The 25,234-nt window shown below is 39.9% G+C and overlaps 1 protein-coding gene across 2 annotated transcripts; it reads right to left on the reverse strand.

The window, feature by feature from the left end:
• Nucleotides 1-24,589, reverse strand: FOXN2 (forkhead box N2). Of its 2 annotated transcripts, none has more exons than XM_085325791.1 (5): nucleotides 24,007-24,589; nucleotides 13,505-13,629; nucleotides 7,945-8,006; nucleotides 3,691-3,759; nucleotides 1-3,236 (listed from the first exon to the last, which is right to left on the reverse strand). In XM_085325791.1, exons 1-5 carry the CDS (start codon nucleotides 24,541-24,543, stop codon nucleotides 2,719-2,721), a joined length of 1,311 nt encoding a protein of 436 aa, XP_085181917.1. In that variant the 5' UTR covers nucleotides 24,544-24,589; the 3' UTR covers nucleotides 1-2,718. The 2 variants fall into 2 exon arrangements, with proteins under 2 accessions (XP_085181917.1, XP_085181916.1); XM_085325790.1 differs by having other exon boundaries at nucleotides 7,945-8,009; nucleotides 24,007-24,587.
• Nucleotides 24,590-25,234: the final 645 nt, after the last annotated feature.

The raw sequence follows: 25,234 nt of genomic DNA on the forward strand, positions 1-25,234 counted from the left end.
AAAACAAAAAACTGTGGAGTGAAGTATGATTGCATTTTCCAGAATACTTGGATCTGGATCTTGATCCAGATTTCATTGGCAGTTATAGAAAAGCTGCATGCAGCCTCATCAGGAGCCACACAGCACCCCTCTTTAATAGTTTGCAAGTGAAATCATGGCACTGATCAAAATTCCAGAGTGTTAATTTCGATACAGTCAAACCATCATTCTTGCATTGATATGAAATCTTGCTCTTTGCCGAATTCTTTCAAGATACTATCAGCAAACCATAAGTAAAAAGCAGTTTCACCAAGCATTCGTATCTCCACATTGAAAAATCCTACGAACCACTGCATTTGTACTTAATTTTCTTTTACAGAGTGAGTTTCCCCCTACTGTCCATCAGTAACACATCCAATATCAGATCTAATTAGCTAATGCACCACTTGTGATATCCAGAAGAGACATATGTCTGTACAAGTGTTCTCCGGCTACGGGTATAGCATAATTGGTGTTCACACAGAATGTCCGAGTCTTTCTTCTCTTTCAAGAAATAAATCATTCTTAAAACTGAAATAATCAAAAAAGAACACTTTATAGGGTTTGCACTTAAAAAAAAAAAAAAAAGTTGGCTTTGAATTCCAAAATACACTAAAAAATAACCTCAAATATCTCAGGCTTGATCCAATAACCATTAAATCAATAGGAGCACCACCATTGTCTTCAAGAGGCACTGAAATAGGCCCTCAGAGCAATGACCTTCAGCAGCATGGTTGTATTCATATTAAAGTAGACAGTTTATGGCAGTATTTATGAACAGACTGAAAAAAACCCAACAAAACAAAACAAAAATACTCCACTGATATATSGAAGTTGGGCCTCCAAATAGCCAGTAAAATACTCCATTAGTAAAAGCTTAGCTTTTAGTTGAATCCATTACTGTTTTCAACAACCAAAATAGTGAACATTGGTTTCCTACCTGGCTCTCGTTGCTCCTAACTCTATACCACTTTACCCAACACCTGCTGGCAACAATAGCTTAAATTTATGGCACATCATGCTACCTTTCAGAGACAGGAAAGATGACTTTTTATCATTGTATGCAATTCCAAAACATACTTAAGGCATTCTTATAGTACTGTTAAAACCCACTCCAACAGAGCTGCATGCCCATTCTTGCACAGAAAATTAAATAACTAAAAAAACCCCACAGAAACAACTTTCTTTTTGTTTTTTTTTAAAGAAAAAGCCATCATCTACTGGAAGATGTAAGCAATCACCACTTTTTATAAAAGAAAAAAGAAAATCATCATACCTTTGAAACATTTTTGGCCAAAAGATGTCTGGGCATTATAAAGATATCTTTTTTTTAATTGCAAAAATGAATTGTGAAGGATCTCGAAACAAAAATGTCCTCCAGATTTACAACGTACACCCATAAGCTAAAGCCCTGCTTATTAGATGCACATTATATCACAGGAGGCTGAAAGGATTCACACAGCACAAGGCACACTGATTTGGGAAACGAAAGGTATGGACAGCCAATGTCACAATAACCACAGAGTGCTGGTGGGAAGGGGGGCAAAAAAAGCACCAAAAAACAATTCAGGGTTCATCAATTCAAAAAAGAAGCTATTCTTTCTGTTTTGCCAGATCAGACTGTCATTCACAATCTAGCCACCTAAAACCTCCACTTCGTTCATGTTGTAAACAGCACCAACTTTTGCATTCTTTTGTTCCTGAATTCTGCTCCTCTATAGAAGAGAGTAACTGTGGGTGTTGCACTGGAACAACCAGCAGAACTTTCTAATGCAGCTACTGAATATTCAACAGTGAGGATAAAACGAGGACAACATCAAATTTGTTAAGTGGCAGCTTTCACTACGTTTGCTACATCCATGGATTGTGACTGTGTGCGCACCGGTGTGAAAATCTCCCCTTCCCCCCCATATGCACAAGACAATTTGTCTTGATGTGAAATGGCCRCATAAGGTAGATTTGGAAAAAAAAGAAAGCTCATGGTAATACACATCTCAGCTACCCCTTACCCACTCTTCTAGGGAGGGTTTAGGCTCCTTCCTTTCTCTCTGCAGGGACTACTTAACATCTTGCTAAAAGCAGCTCCTTACACAAGTACTGTTTTTCACTCCTTGTATGAGATAGATAGATGGGGTGAAAACTGCAGCCACTCCGAGCTGCTTCACAAGCAATTCCCCAGGACACGTATCACAGAGCAGAAGAGAAAATTGAGTGTGAGGAGGCAGCTGAGGCAAGAATCTCTGTAGACATTTGTTTTTGTCATCTTCCCCCCCCCTTTTTTTGTCTCCTCCTTTTTAATCCTTTACATGGAAGTCACAGCCCTTAGACAGGGCAAAATTCACCTCTGCAGAAAGGGCTGGCAAAGAGGTAAATATGATCCACAGCGTGCATCTGAATGAATGTATCTGTGGAAATATTCAACTACTGAAAAGAAAATAAAAGAAAAAAGTGATCATTAAGAAGTATGCTTTCAGGTTTTCACAAGTCATGCACCTCTTCTAATTTGAAAAGATTAAATAATTTTTTTTTCCTTTAGGCAGTGATTTAAAAATAAATGGCTAAATTATAATTAGCGCCCAAAAAAATAAAAAAGCAAATGAGTCCTCTTATGGCTTTGATCTCCCTTGTGAAGGGTAAAAGTAGAAGAGTATTGCCACACTTAAAAAAAATATATGTATATATTCAGCACTGACAGACATACTATTTTTTCCTTTGCTTGTGACTGTGGGTCTTTGCAGTACTTATTAAGGAACCCAAGCACGTTCGGACGCCGGCAAGGTGCAGCAGAGACCCTGCTGCTTCTTTCAACTCCTCATCAATTTCTTGACATAACTCCTTGAGTGCTTTGTTGCTAGGCTGACTTTTGTCAGAGGTATCTACACAAGGTTGTGATGCATAGCCACTATCTCCAAGAGGATCATCTTCATAGTCAACGTCTGTATCCACTTCACTGTGAAATCCTTCACTGCCATCACTCCCAGCATGGCTGTTCTTGGAGATAAATTCATACACTTCATCAACAGAGGACAAGGAAGACACACTGGATCTAGATGCACAGCGTTGTGAACCCATGCTGCTAGCACTGTAATTGTGATCCTCCTTTGGATCAATATTGGTGGCTGCAGAATCATCATCTTGTAAATTTATGGAACTGGAAGAACTAAACGCACTGCCATAACTCCTCTTCTTAGGTGTCTTCAGAGGCTGAGGTTTCTCACCTATTAAAAACAAAAACTGTTAGTAAGCAAATATTCCAATGAGATTACGTCCTAAATTGCCAACTTTGGCAGGCTGACTGCGAAGGGTAAGCTTAAAGTGAACACTTAAGAGTCATGAAATCTTACATAAATTTACTGTCATCAACAGAAGACAGTGATCTTCAGTTAATGACAAATAAAAGCTGGAGAAACAGAGAAGCAGCTAAGATGACTGAGCATCTAACAAAGAAAAGGCAAGGGAAAAACGTGCAAGAAAACCCAAATTAATGGGGAAAAAGAAAGAAAGGAGATTCCATAAAATTCTGGAATGTTAACAGAAAGAATAAACAAAACTGAATGGCTTTTGACTGGTCTTACTAGTTGCCAGCTAGACCATACTCCATTACTGAAACTTTAGATAAAAAAAACTTGCTACTGGGTAGAGAAACAGCAGAGTAAAATAGCTTATGCTTACAGTCTAACATCCCTTGTTCAATGGAAGTATTTAATAGCATCATTGCAGTAGCAGCATCAATATCAGATTCTGTGAAGAAATAACAACAAAATGTTAGATCTTGGGTAAAATGTTAGATCTTGGCAAATAAGGTCTCAGAACACAAGAAGAATATCAATGTATGTATTAGATTGCTTGCAATAAAAAGAAAGAAGTTTAAGAATTCAAGCTCAAGAATGACTTGAATATAATCAAAAATTAAGACACAGAGATACGAATGGGATCTTATGAGCAATATGATTGGTTACATAATGGTCATGTGTCTTACACTGCACTTACCAAAGTTGAAGCCAAGAATCAGCAACATTAATTAGATTTGCATCTGATTATGTTATTATTATATTTATTTACAATTGGGTTTTATTTGTTACCATCTAAAGAAAAGGATTATGCATACGGCAAAGCAAAGCACCCGATCAACTTCATATCCTCATTCTATGAATATGCAAGTCTGGAGAACAAATGTGTTAGATAAATGCAGCACTAATTTGGCATGCATCTTCTCTCTAACTGCAACAGAAAGTGCCTTTTCACCATATTTTTCTCACTAACAAGTCAAATAGTAAAAATAGACAGGACAAAGAAGGAATGTAGACAGAACTGCTCAATCTAGAAAGTACGGAGATATGAATAGTTAATAGGCATTTGAAAAAGATTTAGATAAACAGTAGTGCTTTTAATTATGGTGCCAAATACAGCTGTATGCATGGCAGCACTGAATGTACTACTTCAATCTTAAAAAGCGTATCTTGAGCATATTACAGTGAAGTCTGAAATTTCTAACTAGAAGAGAATCAAGTGGTTAGAAGCTTGCTCTGTGCCAGCACAGTCAGAGATACTGTATTCTCAACAGCAGCTACTGAGCATTACTGAGCCCAGTAAGAGTAACTTAAACTATAAAACTTGAATCAAATTACAGTGACGTAGTTTCACCCTAAACATGTTTTAGAAGATTCAATTACTTGAAGGACAGCGTCTCATACAGAAAATGAAAAGAAACAAGGAAACTCTTCCCACTTATTTCAGGACATTCTAATGCGTTTTAAACCCAGAAAGTCTAACGTCTTCCTTCTCTCACTTCATCAATGGAAGTTTAAGACAGAAGCTACATTTCTCTCCACATTGGTGGACTACCCCAGCAAAAGAGGAGCGCACACATTGTGGGCTCTCAGAATAGCCACAGTGTCTCAGCGCAGAAGACGATATCCTGGGTGAAAATACCATGAGAGAGGCGAGTGGAAAAGTGGGGCTGGAAGTCCATGCATTGGGAAGAACAAGCAGCAAGTAGAATGGTCTTTCAAGCCTGTTGAACTAGAACTGAGATGGAAATTACTGAAATAAAATGTTAGCAATGACATTTTTTAATGGCTCTTCTTTCTTCCACAGAAAAGGCAGTAGAAACAGCACATCATAAGCATTAACTGTACTACTGATTTTTTGCAGCTGAATATCGCAAAATTGTCAATTTGATCTTCCTWTACACATCTTGCATAGTTTTTGCTACCTTTATCCCTAGTCAAGGAGAAATCTGAAGGGAAACATGTCACTTTGGGATTGCTGGACCAGCATGGAAAGAGGACTGAACTGCTGTTTCCAGTACAAGCTGTAAAATATATACATTCCCCATTGGTTTCACAGTCTGTCATTTTAACATCAGCATATTTTGAGGTCTATTCCACTGCACTTATGAGATTTTTTGAATTCAATTTTATCCTCTTTTTTTTGGCAGCAACAGAGCCACTGAATTTACAAGTCATATGCATCCAACTGACAAAAAGAAATAAAAACATGAATAGCTACTTTGTTTCACTATTTTAATCAAAAAGTGAAATCTGCTGATTCTTTGCTTGCTATCACAGACATTTTATTTTAACATATGATGTTGGTATATAAACATCACCTTGTTAAATGACAAGCAATCACAGACATTAATGCAACACAGAATTACTACCTGCAAACTGTGTTTCTGCATCTTAGAACTCCAAAGAAATATGAGTTTTCTAGTGCTTTCTTTCATCTTGAAAGACTAGCAGTACTGTGGATCAAAGTTAATACATTTTGGCTTCATTTGCAATTGCTCTCCTTGATAGACTGTTTTTTTTCTAAATTTATGCTTCTGCAGCAGAATGGCTGAAAGTGCATTACAAGGAATTCTTTCATCTCAACAACTGCTGCCCTCTGTGACCCTGGGAACTTTAATGGCTTGCCTCTAGTATGAGGGATATGCCAAACTGGTTCCCTGAGACGCAGAAATTCAGTTAGAACAAATATACATTATTGTTTTGGCATACTCAGCGTAGCAAATTGGAGTAGTTAGAAACAGGCTGGTAATCCKCAAAACTGTCATAGGACACACCAGCAAAGTCACTGAAAGGAGAGAAATTTATTTTACAATAAGCCCTTAGAATCCAGGGTCTGCCCAAGCAAACATATTCCTCCTTCAGTTCCTCGTGAAAGCGCGGAAGAGACCTAACAGCTACGCAACACATAGCCAGCAAAGGATAGTTCCTTGCCACGAGGGTACAACCCTAAAACCTCTGTCTGGATATGTGATAATTATCATCTGCTGAACAGGCAGCTGTTCTGTCTTTAAAAAACTTGGCTTTTTTGCCTAACCAATGTTTCTGGTTTGTGGCTGAAAAATAAAAGCAACCTTTTCACCTCAACAGCCTACTGCTCCAGCAAAATTGGGGAACCGGATGTCTATTACGCTGCAGAAGTCCTACTTTGTTAGTGGCATTTTTATCCTCTTGAAAAAGCTTAAACAACACGTCTCTACAACAAATTAAGATTTATTCACACTTTCTTGGAGTCAGACCATCTACAAATCAAGTACAATTCACTTTTCAGTAGAGAACTATTAGCAGAGGTATTCTACAGATGCGTATCTTTTTTAGCTTACATTTTTAGTCCAGGACAAGCCTTCAGTGGATTAAGTTTTACTACTGAGTTACAAGAGTTGTGCTCAACAGGCTTCTTCTAAAGAAATACTGTAATATCCCAGCATGCTGTCTAGCTCATTTCTGGTAAAATGAGGAAATTTTTTAATAGTTCATTTGGAAAAATGAAATGGCCATCTTCTGTTCAACAGTACATGCTGTTTCTATTCATATTTGAATGTCAATGAACAAATGGATTTCCATCTTAAATTCACCATTTTTATCTAGATCTGGCTTTCTCATGGAAAGTTAAGGTAGAAATCTCCAGGACAAAACTATTGCCAAGTCGAAGGCTTTGTTATTCTAACGCTCATTAAAACCTGTAAGAGTAGGTAGATTCCAGCGGGCTCAAGAAGGGGCAGAAAGATAGCAGTGCTGCACTTCAGCAAAGATTTCCTGAAAATAAACGGCAAAAGACCTGAAGAGATGCCAAGGTATACCACCTCCTCAGTAAACATACTGGTTACTTACAAGTGTGAGCTACACTGTGAGATATGAYGAATTATTTATTGTAAGATTCAAACTGAATTTCAGCAGGAAATTGCTCCTACTGGGGTGTCAACCAGGGTACTTCACCTGCAGGTGTCCAGAATGTAAGAAATCTCCTTCTTGCTCAGGAGCAATGCAATTGCGGGTTTTCTGTGCTACAAAAGTGCAAGAGTAGCTATGTTGCTGTCCTCTGCTTAGTTTGCATGCTTCAACTGGCATAATGATGACAGAAGRCACAATTTGCACCAAACTTCTCTGCCTAATGAGTGAAAAATACTATGCACCTGCAAAACTACATTCTGAATTGTTTCATGTTCTCTTGCAAATACTCTCAAGCTCTCCCAGATACCTACAAACACTCAACTTCAAGGCACTTTTATGGCCACATCTCACAAGTTTTATACATTAGAATTTGCTCTCTTTTGTTCTCCATTATGGGTAACCAGTAAAAATCCCAAATTACTACAGATAAATCCCAGCATTAGATATCTAGCTGTTAAACTGTGCTTCCARTAAGTTACGCAGTCTTAAAACAGGTCATATTCGGGAGGGATGTGTCTGCTAAACACCTTGCTGGCAGAAGAACAAGAACTCCTTTCACATCTTGAGACTCATCTTATGGATTTAAAGTTAAGATACAATATAATGTGCATGCGTTCTATTAACCATTTTTTTGGAATCTAGCAGACTCCTCAGAACAGGTCCATACGCAAAATAAACTATAGCTCAAAATATGCTGGTGCCTAGCAAAGACGGTAGAGCAGAAAGAAAAACAAGTAATGTTTACCTTTGAGAGATCGGCCATGACTCTGCTTAAGTACTGAAGTTAGGTAATGAGGAGATGATGACCTACTGGAAAGAAATTCAACAAGTCAAAGTCAAATCCAAATTAGCCAAATAACTTGTGTGAAGTATATTAAACATAATAATATAACATATAAAAATAAATTAAAAATCAAAAACAACAAAACCCCCAACCCCCTGAAGTTTAGAGGACACGTCAAATAAGCAGCAATTTCTATTGCCTTCAGTTGATGGCTTGGCACATCCCTTACTGTGCTACGTAGACAGTGGAAAGCATTTACAAGTGTTTGGAAAGCACCTCCTCTGAGGAAAAGTCTTGCTGGCAGGAGATAGTAACTTCTACAAATTTTATGTACTTGCTTAAAAACTAGATCTGAAGCAAAGATATGTATTTTTTGGTAAGTAAAATCTAGACTTGAACAAAATGTTAGCTTACACAGAGCTTTTCAGAGCCCAGGAGCAGCAGAATGAATAGGGATCAGGTGTGTTTGTTGCTATTTGGAACAGTGCTGAGAGATTAACAGGAGAAAAATAATAAAAACAAACAAACCAACAAAAGAGAAAGGGAAGCTTAAGCAAATCCTAGACTCAGTTACTGCGCCGGACAACTCAGTCCAGAGTGATATCAAAGGAGTAAATATTCTGCTTTCCTCCTGTTAAGAGCAGCCAGGAGACTTGTGCAGTAGCAAAGTAGTGAAACTAATACCTASAAAACACTAGTATGAATGGAAATCAAGAGGGAAGACATGAAAGATGACCTGCCCTACATGTTATAGACAGGAGTCTGTTTGTATCTGCAGACAAGTAGGTGATTTTAAAGTTATCTGAAGCTGAGCTGTTTTGGTGATGCTGTCTGCTAGACACAAAGCTGGCCTTGATAATGCAAAAAAGCAAAGTACCACTTAAGATATTACAGAATAAGGTGCAAATTAAAGCTCTCAGATAGCTTTTTGCTATACATTCAGCACTGATTATTCATTTCATTCTATTGTACTAGCAAACTGTTAGAAGTACAACAGAAATAGTACACGACTATTTAAACCGCATGAGACATAGCAATATGTATCTTTTACAACAAAGATAGGAAAATTTAAAAAGATGATGAACACACATTTCAAATCCGACATGTGACAGCAGTCTCACAGGGTTAATGGGAGGATTTTTATGACAGTGTGTTTACCTTTTATATTTATCATACTTACGCAGTTCTATTTTCTGAAATAAGGCACAGCCATAGATCACCCCAAATATCATAAAGCTGCTAAATGCTTAATTTAAAAATCATTATTCATCAAGGAACACATAAAACTAGCCCAAAACCCAAGCAATTACTTCAATTTTTAAAATACTACTTTAAAATCTTCATTCTTTAAATTGAATCTGAATAAAGTATTTTTCACTGGTCACTGGCCTCCTACCGTTACTGTGAATTCCGGACCTTTACAATCCAGAAATCCTCTACTCTGCACAGCTATGCATGAGGGGTGTCCACTTAACACTCTTAGTATTTTGACTTGCTATCGTATTATCAAACCTTAGCTTGCCACTGACAAAAGTTTTAAAGCTCAGTACAGTGCAGACTGCTAATGGCAAGAAGAGGTGCGAGAACCAACGTGGGGCAAAGCAAAATGCATCACCTGAATTACACAGGGAGCTCTCACAGACCCGCAGCCTGCCTGGCTCTAGCAACGAAACTTACTGAAAAGGCGAGTAATATTTAGCATTTCCCTATATGATAACCAAAGGGGAAAAGACACAGCACAGCTGAATGCAAATATGTGCAAAACTAGTTCACTCTCTAGCTTGTGGGGGTGATGTAGAGCAAAGAACAGATTCAAAAACAGAAAAAAAGAGTCACAAGTGAAGTAATGGACCCATCTCAACATGGCTGGCTCTGCAGTCTGCAGATAAACTGTACAAATAGATGCCAAACATCTCAACACTTTTCCACCTGCAATTCCTCCTTTCATTTGAGCTCAGATGCTTCAAGAACCATATATACATAACAATTTCACTATAGTAATACTTAGCATTAAGACAAGCTATGCATATGCATAAGATATTTACAGGAGCCAGATCATGGCAGTCTCCATAGCCCAGGGATGTAACACACATACTCAAAACTGAATGCACCTACTGGCCTTGCACCTACTGGTTTAACAAGTTTCACAGATACTTGTGGATAATATAAAATAAAATGCACCAGTGACACCGATCACACAATCACAAAATGGCTGAGGTTCGAAGGGGCCTCTGGAGAGCACCTAATCCAACCCCCCAGCTCCAGCAGCATCACCTAGAGCAGGCTGCTCAGGACCACATCCAGTCAGGCTTTGAGTATCTCCCAACCGTCATAATAAAAGGTTTTGTTTAACTATTGACAGATTACACTTTTGTGTAAGCTTCTAACCAAAATAACATCTTAAATTTTATTTGAAAAGGCTGCTGAATGATAGGTATATTCCCGACAAGCATACTGTAAAATCATTATGAACTCAAGCCCTCCTACGGAAAGATTCAGGCTCGCACAGCTGAATTGCAGCATCACCCTGTAGTTAAATTTGGACAGTTCTTCCCAGCCTCCCTCCAGCTGCACCTCTGGGCTTTCTCTTTCTCTCAACACTGCCTCAGATAAGGCAGCTCCTTAGGGGCCCTTCTCCATAAAGGTTTTTGAGGGAACGAGCCTTTTGGCAGCTGTTTCTTCCAGTAGCCCCTCAGTAGCCCCCCGCGCGGCTCCTGGTTGGCCTCATCTCCATTCAGATATTGGATGTTTCTCAAAACAGAATGTTACTATCAACCCTTGGTTTTATTTGGAAGGATTTTTCCAGTCCCTGCTCTTAACTGCTCCTCTGGCTCTTCCCTTTCTCTCACCTTGAGCCTAACCCACTACAAGTGTCCATTTGCCTCTCTTGCTTTTATGGGTGGTATACAATGAGGCTCTACATACTTTCCCTAGCATAAACAAAGCATACAGTAGTAATTACTAAAAACTCCTCCTTTGCTGCACTGTTGCTGAAACCTACATACTCAGCAAACCGGAACTCTCCTTCTAGCCAGAATTTAAATCTTAATCCAAGAATTTTTAAACATGGGAGAAAATATGTCCTTTTGTATATGAGTGAAAGCCTGAGAAATGCATTTTTATTGTTAAAAGGAAAAAAAAATCATTGAAAGTGTCTTAAAATGCTGTTATTATTTCATTGTTCTTACAAGTACAGGCACTGCAAAATCCTTCATGTATTGAACTCTATGGAAATTTTAACATGTGGCTCCATTAGGACCAGGGTTTTCCTGTAACTGCTATTGTTGGCAAGTGCGACTAATCTCTCAGTGAAAAAGAAAGTTACGAAAACCAACTTTGATTCAAAATGAAGTCTTGAAAGCACTTTAGCATTCAGATGAAAATCACTCCTCTGTCCCTACACCTAATTTCAATAAATACTATTTATACAAATTAGGTTAACCATGCTTCAATGTTTATATTTCTGGACTTATCTTCAAGATCTTGGGGATATTCAAAGCTTAACCTGACAAAGCTCTGAACAAGCTGCCCCATGTTGGATTTCATTTTTGCCCCCTGCTCATCTGGTTGCACAGATGACCTCTAGGGACCCCTTCCATCTACGTTAATCTGTGAGTCTAAGTTTAAAGTTTTATCACATTAACATACATACACAATCTTCTGAGCAAAGCTCTTCAGAACCAAACCTTCACCTGAGTCATACTAAAAGAGAAGCTCACGCCTTTATGTAGGAACACTAATGGTTGTAAAAAGAGCGCAATTACAGTAGTTCCAAAAAACTTTCTTCTCATAATACAGAGCCTGAAAATGCTACCAGTAGTATCATACTTTCAGATTTGACTGTTTCTTAATATTTAATTGCTTCACAGTTGTCTTAGTAATGTTTTCATCCCAATAGAAAATTGGAATGCAGGACAATCCTACCTTGGCTCTTTCAAGCATTAAGAGTGACTATTTACAGCCTAAGATGGTTAGAAGGTCAGTGACCACCTTAATAACTTGTAGGTCACAAAGTGCGACTGTGAGAGACCATGTAAGGCATCTAAGGCTTGCAGTGAGCTGCCAAATCTCCAGGTCAATGTCCCATTGGCGTCTTACAAATTTCTGTTAAGTATTTACTATCAGTTTTACATCCTGCTCCAGTAATCCTAGTTCCTCTTCTGTTTGTTAAGTAAGCTCCTTGAAGTAAGATAAGGCATATATCAATATACACATCTTAATTATCTTTTATCTCACCCAAATTCTTTGCCAAAATAGATAAACTGGCTATGTGCCTACCTGATTACTGATCTCACCAACTGCAATATTTTCTTCTTTCATTGCTATCCTTCTACTCTCTGTGCCATCTGTACATTTATTTAGCTAAAGTGCCTTTTCCTGTACATAAGAATGCATCAAGTTTACTTGAAACTCCCAAATCTATTGCCTAATCTTAAAATGCAGCAGCTGAGGAATACCTGATTCCAGAAGGCTAACATACTCCACCTCGGAGTACATCTATTATGAAGATTGCTCTGCCCTTGATCATGGTAAAACGCAAAACTTCTTTTTAAACAGCTTTAGAGAAAAATACCTGTTCTCTGGTGCTTGTCGCTCTAAGTATATTAGAACAGAGGAAAGGAGATAAGAGTTAATTTTAACTGAAACAGCATATTTTATTTATACACACACACACACACACAGAGCCCTCCTTGTAAACTAGCAGCATCTAGATTAGTCCTACTGAACTGTGCTTGAAGCAGGATTTTATTCCTGTTACTAAGACTGCCTGCTCATCAAAGAAATGGCAATCGCTAGTGCCCAACACAGTGTCCTGACCCCACYGGTCACTTCTCAAGAGTTCAGTGAGAAAAATAGCACCTGTTCCCCAAGATCCTAAACAAAAGTGGTAAGACACTTAACAATACATGCTCTTGTCTGGGCTACTCGCAGCCAGGACCCCAGACAAGACACAAGGAAAAGGGTAAAAGAGGGAGAAGGGAAAAGACAGAATATTTAAGACAAAGCCACCCCACTGGCTTCTCCCTCCACCCAAAAAAAGCACAGAAAATTAGCAAGCCCCAGAAGCAAAGGGTAAAAAAAAAAGTAAATATAYAAACATTTACATATGTGTGTGTGTATATATATACATATATATATATAAAGCTGAAACAAAATAAAAGCTAACTCATTATTTGCTTCAGAAAAAGGAAGAAAACCTGCCCCTAACCTCTATGGTTGTGAAATCAGTGTCCCCTTCCCTTTCCCTTCTTAAACGTTCCCACAGTTATAAAACAGATTGGGATACTAATTTCCCAGATCTATCTAGGGAAACTATCTGGGAATTTTAAGATCATTAAAATCTCCCCATCTTGTCTGTCCAGTCTCCTTGTCTTGTCTATCCAGTTCAGCTAAGTTCCCCCACTCAGCTACTTCTCTCTCGCAGAGATCAGTAAGTTATGTCAACCTCCACTTGGGCATTTCCTCTGTTAGCTGGATTTACATAACTCGATGCTGTACTTTTAAGAGAAAATTCACATACCTTGGCGGTGATGCTGGTGGAGTATAAAATGCAAGTGCTGAGGGAAAAGGTTGCTTTTTCAGTGCTTGTACAAGATTAGGCTTATATTCTGGATCAACGCACCATAACGAACCTTTTCCATTCACCTACAAGAAAGAAGTACTGCAAATTAGAAAATCCAGGGACAAAGTTATTACAGTCACTTCTAACTGAATATTCCCAAGACAAGCAAAGTGCAATGTTCCCTCTTTCTCATTTCAGATGTAGATATCCACTAATACTACAGGTGACCTAAGTCACCCTCAGGCAGCTTAGGCAGCCTAAGGCCTTTCTTAAATGGTACAGAAACATCTGTCCTACAGCTTGAGATACCATGTTCACGCTAAAGCCACACTGTCATTCAAGTTTTTCCACTGGGAGCTGTAAACCTTATTTAGCACTTGGTAAATACATCTGTAAGTTCAAGCAGTCATCTGTGCAGGCATCAGTGAATTGGTAAGCAGTCTTTTGATCAACAGGTCTACGAAACTAACTTACTAGCTTAGATATGGCCAGGTACTCCCTTAACTTCAACGATAAAACATCCTGTAAAAGCAATTTGTCTGATGCCCAGCTACAGATTGTATTACTGTACTCCCATGTTTTCAAAATCTGAAAACCCAATTTATATATTTTTGACACACTTAATGTCGGCACCATTAAATTTGACATGCCAGAAAGTCAAGCAAGATAAAGTATCTCCTGCTCATCTCAAGGGCTTCTTCACCTATTTACTATATAAAATTATTTTTCAAGACAATTATCTCTTGCAATACAGAAGAGGGAAATTATATAGGAAAAGTCAAAGCAAATCTGAAGTCACTACCCTGATAGATCACTTAACAACTCCATGTGTAGCACTGTCGGGTTTTTTCTATGGAAACAGATATTATAGAAATGATAATGCATTTGGCAGAAGAAAGGAGTAACCCTACAGCTGAATGGCAAGATACTTCTCTACAGGTTTACCTCTTTAGAGCTAAGCACAAGTAGAAGATATATTAAAAAAAAAGGGTGGGGGCCTATTCTCACAAGCAGGGCACGCCATGCTGGAACTAAAATCTCTCTAAATAACAAGCAAAGGTACAGAAGCAGTCATACCAAGATACCAAGATACAGAGGAAAAGTCTCGGAGCAAAGATCAAAACTTCATGAAATAAAGAGAGGGATGCTGCTCTGTAATTTCAGTGGTAGCCATTGTCCTTTATACAGAAGTCTCTGAGCAGCACCTTCTTTTWCAGAGTTATCTATTTATTTTTTAACTTGGCGTTTTCTCATATTCATCTTTTTATGCTAAAATGGAGCATAGCCTGAAAAGTGTAAGATATGTGCCAAGAAGCTTACCTTTAATTAAATCTGATTTCTTTCACTGTGGTAGCTGACAAGATGATTCAAGTGGTTAGGTACTAATGGAGAGTATACTGTCAGCTGGCTCCAGATCAGCTGTCATCTCCACAATGGACTAATGCCCTGATCTCTTTCCTGCATCTCGCTGGCCTACTGTTTCATTACTTTTCCTCCCCAAAAGGTCCTGCCCACCTCTAGCTTTTTTCTTAGAGCACTTTCAGGTCCACAGAGCAGAGAGAACTACTACTAGAATAAACAACTACTCTACACTGCACTTTCACTTGACACCTAATTCAACTGTGGGCTGCAGGCAGAAAAGTGTTAGTTGCCTGCCTTAATTTTACCAGCTACGTATGTCCATCCATTTGCTGACCTGACAGAAAAGTAACGCAAAAAAAATGGTGGGTACTGCAACAGTGAGCTAAACCAGCACACCCTGAAGCCATACAATCAATCAATCTAATGTAAGAGATATACAGATATAGAGTGACTTCTTTTGGTAGCTACATTGGATTAGGTGTTGTGTTAAACCACACTTCAGTTAGAGGTAGACTTCCATGTACCATTATTGGTGCTCAAAGTAGATATTCAGGGAAAGTGATGATCCAGTGCCTGTGGAGCTGCTCATGAATACATACACTACTGCACTCAGATCCACTAATGGACAAAACCACAAAGGGGAAAGCCAAAACAGATTTCTAGTTACTGGCATATACAGATTTCTAGTAAGTGCTGTACTTTAGGGGAGAACTGTAAAGCTGTACAAAACTGAAGTTAAAAATCCAATAAAACATCAGTACATCTAGCTTTAAAACAAACTGGCCAGGTTACCGGAAGCAGTTTAACCACAGCAGTCAATTTACTGTGCTTCCGTACGGAACAAAGAAAATTGTGTATGGGTCAGACCTTGGCAGCCTCTGTGTATGTAGCCAGACCTTGGTTATTAAACAGAAATTAAACTGCGCTATTTCTCCTAGCAAGACAAAGACTAGATGATCAGAATCTTAAACTGCTTTTGGAGGTTAGCATGTAACTTCCCACCTGCTGCTGATGTGCCTGTTGAAATGTAGATGTGATGTTTGTTTAACATTTCTGAAAATGAACAACCATCAGACTGTATTGACTCTGGACTTCAAAATTAACTGACAGTTAAATTGTTCTGAGACTTTCTGTGTCATGATTATCTTCTTTTTCACATCCCTTTAACATTTGACTTGCAATATTTTATCTAGCTGGATAAAGAAAATTAGGGAGAAATTCTTGCAGTTTAAGCACTGGACTGTTTCATAACTGTTTCCAGTCTCCAGTATTTTTCAGTGTTGCATTATGGCAACTTGGGTTGGAAACAAGATGCCTCCCACGGCCCCTGGTCCTTTCACCTTTTTTTTTTTTTTTTTTTTTAATATTTTTTTTTTTTTTTTTTTTTTTTTTTTTTTTTTTTTTTTTTTTTTTTTTTTTTTTTTTTTTTAATAAATAATAAATAAATAAGGGTAGGAGAAGGATATCAGTGATAAAATACTGTTCAGCTCTCTTTGATCACGCAGGTTTTCTCTTCTACCTGAAAACTCACAGCTTAATCTACACTTAACTGCTACCGGACAGTAGCTTAGTTCCTTCTGAAGAGAAGGCCAGTCACTGTGCCATACTTCCTCATACATGCAAAAAGATGGCCTGGGAGAAGCAATTTCCTCCACATGGGTATGCCACAGACGGGCACAGGTTCCTGCCATAGCTGGAGCAGGTGGAGAAGCCATCACACCCAGCTGCTCCTCTTTATCTGTGCATGCAAGCAATGGAGCAAGCTGCTGGTCCACTTTGCAGAAAAACAAAAAAATAAACTAAACCAATTCTAAGGCAGTTTGGCTTACTCTGTTTTATGTTTTTTACTCCATTTTAATGTTTTTTTTTTTAATTACTCTGAAATAATCAAGAGCACTCCTAAAGTTACTGCCCCTAATTCCGCACACTGGAGCACACTCATCTACCTCCTATGTACTGGGTTAAGATGAGGCGAGACACTCGCTCGCAGCAAAGGAACCACCACACAGTGACCACCCACAGTACGTTCACGTTCACACCCTGTCGGACACATCAGTAACAGTCTGAACAGGGAAGGCAGGGGCATGCCTAAGAGTAATCTCGGTAACAAAGAATAGCTTATCTGCCCACACACTCTCCTTCATACCCTAAACCCTCCTCCGGGAAGCTCTCTCTTTCTCCTGCAAGCCTGCTGTACTCAAAACGAAGTTGTAAATTTGGCCTTCTTCCTCCTCCCATGCTGCTGCGTGGGAAGGAGGAAGGAAACCCCTCGCGAGCAGCCCCCAAAAGCTCTGCATCCCGCTTCTCTTCCCCCACTGATCCCAGCCCTCCCCCAGGGATACTGCAGAGTTATTTCCCACAGTCAACAGCTGCGCCTCCAGAATTTTTCTTTCCTTAATCCATTGCTCCCAGTGGAGCAGGAATGGCATGGTCAGACCAAGACAGCGACAGCGCGCAGGGCTGGCCCACAAACGCCGCTGCCCAAGCAGGTCAGGCCAATACCCAGCTCCAGCAGCACCAAGCAAGCGAGCAGCACCTTCTTCTCCCCAAGCCCGAGCCCCTCGGGAGCTCCTTTCTGCAGTGAGGCAGCAAAGAGCTCCAAGAAACAGCTGAGGGAAAAGGACTTTGCCAGCAGGAGCGGTTGAGGTGCCCACCACACCGCTGTAGGCCGCCAGGCTGCCATAGCCCCCAGCAGCGGCTGGGGCAGTTCTCCCGCACCTCCCACCTTCTGCTTCCACTTGGGGAGTCAAAATGGGCTGAACACTGAAAATGCTGTAGGGAACAATCTTATACGGACTAAAGGGTTATCTGATAACCGCATCTCTCCTTCCCCTATTTCTACAGGTTTATAGAACCTATCCACTCTTTGCCTGAATGTTGAAATAGTCATACAAATTGCTTACCTGTCTCTTGCCAAAAACAAAAGAGAAAGAAAAAAAGAAAAAGGAAGGAAGAAAAAGAAAAAAAAGCAAAAGCATCATACCACCTAATAGGAAAAAGAAAGGGAGTTTTGTTAAGATATTCAAACTCTGTCCCTCTCTGACTTCCAGAGGAGACAGTGTCAGAGCCACAGCCATGCAAAGGGTGGAAGGCTGAACAGATGGAAATCGTGCTTGACAGAGATGCCTGCCTCCTCACATATTTTGCCATTAGCACTGATTTAAAAAACAAAAAAAAAAAAACATGTATCCCAAACCCACAATTGAAAAACAGTCAAGTAAAGAGCAGACGTTATCTTTAAGCTTCCAAGTCCAAACTACTTTTCATTCCCCATCCTCCCCAGCTGAGGCTGCTGTATACCAGATGCTACTCCCTCAAAAAAAAAAGTAAATAAATAAAACAAATAGAGGATTACCATGGGATTCTCTCTCCCTGAATCAAGTCTCCATGACATGGCTTAAGAGGCAAAAAGCATTATCTAGATCTGTGGAGGATCACTGCCCCAGTCACACTACCAGACTTCAGAAGGGCACCAAGGCYACAACAGGTGCCCCGTGATGCAGGCAGGCACCCCAGGGACCAGTCCCCTTTCTCCAGCTCCCCTAGCTCTTCACCAGCTTCAATCCCACAGAAGCAGTGAAACCTTACTCATCTGAATCCCTACAGACACAAGCTCAACTGCAGCTACAGTAAGGTATTTCAGCTCAGAAGTCTGTCATTGCAAGAAAACCTTGACAAACAGCTTATATAAAACAGCATTACAGTAAGTCCAAACAAAAAGGGTGATGTATATTTTAGCAGAGCAGAGATTGATGTACATACATCCTGTTTCCATTGCAGGAGAAGTTCCTTTTGTAGCCTGCAATGCTGCTTTAAAGGACATCTCAAAGTAGTTTCCCTTCAGTCCTCTTCATCTAATCAAACCATATCACCACAAGTGTGTTAAAACACAGGATTTTCAATCCACTGTCAACAGGAGCAGCCAGAAGTCTTCTCCTCTGCAGACACCGGAGGACAGACACACACAGTCCCACTTCTCCAAAGCAGTCCTACTTCTCCAAAGTGGTCCCACTTCTCCAAAGCGGTGGAAAGACAGCTTGAGCTCACATTACTAACAGCTCAGGAGCAGCCCAGTGAAAGGAAACGCTGCCATGGCAACACAAACCAGCCTGTAATCCGAGACCACGTATTAGGCACTTAACTGTCCTTTAACTGCACAACTTTCAGTATCAGTCCTTCCAGTTTTTAAGCTGGGGGAGCGGGAGAAAGACAAAACATAGAGTATTTTTTCATGATCCAAACAGTGTCAGTCTTCCCCCAATATAGATTGGATTCCTGTTTGTAGTTCTAGACTGCAGTCCTGAAAGGCTGAAATCTCCCATGACAGGCATATGAATATATGTGCAAACAGAACAACTACCCATGACTATGTCTACAAGATGGAGCACCCTCCAATCAAAAATAAATATTTAGCGCAGAAAGAGTTGGTGCTGAGCAATCAGTACCCACACTATACACATTTTGGAGGTTTGACTCCAGATCAGCTCTAGAGGGGTGTTGTGGACATGTCCGGTACGAGTTATAGCACATGAAGTGTACTCTTGGAGCACCTCTTCCAGTTTAGCATCAGCCAAAAAAATTCTAATCCATGTGTCCTGAAACTACACTGCAGTGTGAACTGAAAGTGAGGCTAGTGGGCAAATTCAAGATATTAACTGCAGTCCCAGCCCAAAACAAAACATGAATGTAGGCAAGTCACCAGCTCCAATGCAGCGGGATGCTCAGGAGGGAGGTCTCCAGAACTAGTGAGGACAAAACAGCATCTCTGGCAAACATTAGCACTTTTCTTGCTTTTGCTGTCAAACCTCCAGGAGATGATTTCATAGCTGATGAGTGGCTGGCAGCAATAGCCAGATAAGTACGAAAATGCCAATCGCGTAACAGGAGAGCACACATAGGACACAGAGTCCCCCTTCAGGCACGGACATTCTACCAGTATGAGAGTCAGATTTGTCAGGGTTTTAAAATCATGTTCCTTTACCCTAATGATACAAAATAAAACATACTTCACTGACTGCAATTTGCCACAAGCCTCTCTTCTCCCATAAGCAGTCAGGATAAAAAAGATCTACTCCCTTCAAGGCAAAAATAAGAAGCCGTTAGGAAAGAAAAAATGGAAGAAGGTACGAAATTATCTTGTCATCTTAGAAAAGCATACACAGGTATTAGTAGTGCATGGTTACAGACAATACCAACAGCAAAAGGATCTCATAAGCTACTGTCACTCGCTATAAGAAGTCACTTCTTAAGAGCCCAGTGGATCTGAGGCATCCTAAATGAGGAGCATCAACAGTGATCAATAACAGCAAAACCCAGCAAAGCTGCCTTCAGCCAAAGAGGTCTGAAGCATCCAAATAATCCATCATACTACTATTTGTGTACTGTGGCATAGGCTTATTTTGCATGAAGGATTTGGAACAGTACTCCCATCTGATTCCCTTCTAAGCAGGGCAGAGGGTAAAGATTTACCAACGGCTTGTCGGAGATGCGAAATCTTCTCAAAAGTTTCAAGATGGCTTGCTTATTTATTTATTTTGCTTAAATGTAGTTTCTGTCTTAAGAAGCAGAGAGCTGTGCAGTCTCCAGCGCCTAGGCAAAATACTGACAGAGTGTATCAGCATCACCTTGCTGGTAATAGTTAACTCTTCTGTACTTTGTTTCTCCTATTGGAGAAGAATCAGTAAATCATCCTTTGACTTTCCTTCATCCATCCTGAACTCAGTAATATTGGTAGAGTCACCAGAGTACGAAATGGATCAGGCAGTCTGAAATTCGTGCTGCCCATATGCCAAGACATTACATTTCACTTTTAACTTTTAAGCCATGGGGGCTTCAAGACTGGAAATGACTGAGCTTTAAGGACAAAGTCACTGCCTTGCTCAAGCAACCCAGAGCCTCAGGCTCTCTAATCCATTTTAACGTTCCTCTTGAGATCTGTGTGCACTGTGGAAATCTTTACACAGATCTGTGGGTCCCATCAGCTGTGCACCTCAGACTCACCCAAAAGGCAGCGACGGGCATTCCCCCCCCCTCCCCCCCCCGAGACAGAATGGAAGCTGATACTCATCCAACAGCCAAGTTCAGAAGCAACAGGAATCCAATCACCTCAAGCATTTTTAGCAGCTTCAATGAGCAGTCAAAGCAATAACTCATATACTAAGAGATTTCCCTTCCCCCATCCCCATTCTGCTCCCAAAATTCATAGCTTCCTTCCCTGACAAAGCTACCCACTTCTTCCAGTGCACATTTACCACATGTGGCCCTGTGCAATCACTGCTGAATTGTACAGGTTCAGAAATCTGTTTCACACGGTACAGCTTACAGTATTTCATTTACAGCATTATAGCACCTGGAATCAGATTAAGAATAAGCCCTAACATTCAGCAGTACTATTCTACATGGTAATTACTAGACTTGCCATGGAATAGCAAGAAGCTAAGCAAACAGGTGATGTTCAGTCTTTCAGCACAATGCAGCTCTTACTGATACCTGCTGAGCTCCCCACTATRCATCTCGGATGTCTATATCCAGAGGCTGTCAAACACATCAGATATTACATGCATTTCTGATAAGCAGCCTGTTATCATTTAGGTTAATGTTCAAGCACTCAGGTTCAGGATTTGTTTGCTGGTTTGGGGTTTTTAAGGTATTGTTTTTCAAGTCAGAGCCGTCTCCTTGAGGAGCAGGATGGGAAAGGAGAAATCACTAGTAAAATCATTTAAGTCAGTAGAAGAAATATCTTATACAGAAAAGAGTATCCTTGAGTTCAGAAGGGGATCTTTACATGTAGTTTGTGTCAAAGAGATTGTACCATACACAGATACACATCCTTACCACGAAAAATAGCAATGTTACAACATAGGTTAAAGCGATCCAGTATATTAAATGCAAGAATTAAGAAAGTTATTTGAAAGTTGGAACTGCATTAAGTGTAAGGGAAGGTCACAACTGAAAGTCAAGTTAGTGTTCAAGACTGCTTTCAGATTGAGAAGCACATCCTATCTCAGTGCCTCTATTCAATTTTCTCACAAGAATTTAGATGTTTTTCTTACAGTAAAGCAAAGTTCTTGTTTTCTCCTTTTTTAATGGAACAGTAGATACTGACAGTGAACGAATGAGAAAGCTTAGGTATTTGAGAGTACGGAACAGGAAAGTCAGTCAAATACAATTTGAGTAGAATGTATCTCAAAGTGAACAGAGTCTGTAAGAATTTCTGGCATCAATGAGTTCAACGAAGTACTGAGAAAATTAGAATACAACTGAATTAAAGGTAAGCCTATATCATCTTAGCTTGACCTAGTTTTTCCTGACAAGATTCCTAATTCCTCTTCCAACATTCTGCGACTACGCTGCCTTGTGAATCAAAACTGTACCGTTAATGGGCCTTACTGCCAAGGAATCCCTGCCTCATTTTGTTGCAGCAGGTAAAAGTGTTAGTTGAAGGCAGCAGAGAAAGAGGGAAAAGGATTACCTCCTGGGTCTGTCAAGGCTGTGCAAGGGAACACAGCGAACAAATGCCCCAAACTAGCTGAGATCTGAGCCAGTGCTACAGTTGCCATACATGACTTGGGTCTAGTCATGTAAATACAGTGYGTCTTTAAGCTAATATACTTGACACATGATGTAAGTTTGCATCCAAACTGGCAAAATCCACATGGTATKGTGCACATCATGTTAGCTGATACCCAAGCTAGTAAGCTATTTGGTATCTCTGCAATTTATTCAACTTCACAGGATGATCGTAGTCATAGCTATGCTAAAAAAGCAGTGAAGACAGAACATGCCTAGAAATTTGGGCACATAAAAATATAGAGAACACCAGTTTAAGTCATTAGGAAGGATCAGCCCTTTCAATCCAACACACACACACACACATATCATTTTGTTGAAGAATAGCCAATGGCAGTAGAATACATTTATTCCTTATGTATCGGCCAGTCTGCATGGATACATTTGTGGGTTTTTTCATTAAACGGCGAAACAGTCAATAGAAATTTTAAAGTAGGAGCACTACAGCAGCAAAGGCTATAATCTCAATTCTTGCAGTCAAGACAGTATCAGTCATCTTAGTCCTTGTTCATAACTTCCGTTGGCTTCTGTGCCCTCCAGTCTGTCCTTTGCATTTTACTGCCTCTCTTAGATTGTCCATGTCTGCCTTCTCCAGTTCTCATCATGTGTCTCACTTAATTTCTTTCATGTTGTTCCTGTTGACAGAGCAATGACTCTGTGTGTGACTCACCATGCATGTGGGGGCAGAGGTAAAGGGAAGAGAAAAAGAGAGTCTCCATGACCCCCAGCCTGGTACCTCACACCACAGCTATCACAGGCTCCTTGAGGAAAACGCTCCTTCCATTATGGGACAGAGCAACATGCTCACTGCAGGCACAAGTTCCAGAGTTTTAATTGCTATGTTAATAAATATCTACTGAATACACACAGAATACCTATTCAGAAGCTTATGAGCAAGCCAGGTACAGCTGCATGATTACTCCAAGAACAGTCCCGAGACAGAATACCCTAACAATATATCCTTCCTAGCCATCAGGGAGCCCCATGCCAATTCCAAATCCCATAGGTGACACAGTTCACTTTTTTCTTTTTTCTTTTTTTTTAACAGAATATTAGCATGGACAGAAAATATTTTATTTTCTTCATCCTCAAATAAATGAGGGAAAATAAAGGGAAAAAGGGATTTTCAAAGGGAAAATAAAAGATTCAGCAAAAAGATCTCTTAAGACAGAAACCTAAAATTTCAGGTTGAATGCCACAGCGTGATAAAATTATAAATAAGTGCAAGCAGGGTCTGTTACAATAACATTAGCCAACTTTATAAAGGATGTGTCACAGCTAGCTCCAGCCCAGTCAGCACTAAATAAAAACATAGGATGACAAAAAACTCTTTGGAATTTGTCAGAAGTGGCATTTCTAAATACCTACAGTTGCAAATGAAGTGTTAAGTCATCTGATTTCAACACAAAACTGTTTCATATTTGGAAAAAAAAAATCTTAAGAACATCAGTCATCTTCATCTCCCCATCAACTTCCAGCTTGTTACACTTTCTTCACTCCACCCCCCCACCCCCCCCCGCAAGTCTCACCTTGCCATGGCTTCTCTCCACCTTTCGGAAACATTTGTTCAAGGAAAGGTTGTGTCGGACTGAGTTCTTCCACCCTGTTGGTGCTGTGGCAAAGTATGGGAAGCGCTCCAGAATCCAGCTGTAGATTTCTTTGACTGGCAAGCTCTTATTTGGAGAATGTTCAATAGCCATGTAAATGAGAAGGCTAAAAGAGTAAGGGGGTTTGGAAGTGGCTGATTTTTTTTCTGGATTCTGGTAGCAAGAAGGTGAGAAGGATGGCACGCTATCACCCTCAATGTCATATAAAGGGCTAACAATCGGAAGACCCTCACTTCCAAGACTGAAGTTTGTTAGAAGATTAGTACTTTCATGTAGCCAGTTCAAATTCGTGAGCTCATCGTCTGTGGAATCGCTGTCCACAACAGTGGCCTTCGGCCTACCAGCATCAACTGCTTCGGGTAAACTTCCCATTCTGTGAAACTGTCTTAATCCTGCAGCTCTTTCTGCTCCTGGTGTTTCAGCTTTCTTATCTGGAGTCATTCCAGTGACTGGACCCATTTAGTTTTGTTGGTCTGCAATAAAGAAAACAATTAGAAATCAATGTAAATTTTAAAAATTTTCTGTTGCAATCCACCAAACCATCAAAACCCAACTGGAAGGCAATGCTGTACCATCCCCATGCTGTACAAKAATAATAGTATAACTGATTTATATCCAGCATCCAAGAGAACCCTTGTAATAACCTTATGAGCACTTGCYAACTCTCCCCAGTTTATAACCAAAACTTACGTTAAGCACTTGGAAACTGCTATACCTGTCTTTAAATTCCAATTTGGATACAAGAATAGCTATTTTGATGTCACCATCTAAAAAAACTTGAGAAGGAGCTTAACAGGCAGGCTCTAATCCAGTCAGTTCTCACATCAGTTGTTTAATTGTACCAATGATACTGTAAATTAACTCTATCTACAAGAGTTTSACTTAGGTCCCTAAAGAAAAAAAATAATTTTCAGAACTTAAATCACTGTATAAGTGAGTTTATGGTCTCAGATCAAATTAARTCATTACAACTCCCTCCCTCCATATACAGGTCACAGTCATTCCTGAATACTCCCTCTCTTTTCTGCCARGGGAAGACTTGGCCAGCTGATCAATTCAGCTAGCTCCTGTACAACTTTCCACTTCCTTTCCCTCCCCTAAGACATTGTTGCTTTAACCCAAATTCTTTTGCAGAACTGGTTAGCATCAC

This window comes from Rhea americana, unplaced genomic scaffold (assembly GCF_003343005.1).
Source record: "Rhea americana isolate MKP2758 unplaced genomic scaffold, rheAme1 scaffold_123, whole genome shotgun sequence".
NCBI classification, from domain to species: Eukaryota; Metazoa; Chordata; class Aves; order Rheiformes; family Rheidae; genus Rhea; species Rhea americana.

Excerpts from the sequence above, each read along its gene's own strand:
- FOXN2 (XM_085325790.1), bottom strand. The coding sequence starts at position 24,543 with ATGGGTCCAGTCACTGGAATGACTCCAGATAAGAAAGCTGAAACACCA. Across the intron at positions 13,630-24,006 it reads TGGAGAGAAGCCATGGCAAG|GTGAATGGAAAAGGTTCGTT; the intron begins GTGAGACTTGCG and ends TCTTTCTTGTAG. Across the intron at positions 3,760-7,944 it reads TCATGGCCGATCTCTCAAAG|AATCTGATATTGATGCTGCT; the intron begins GTAAACATTACT and ends ATTTCTTCACAG.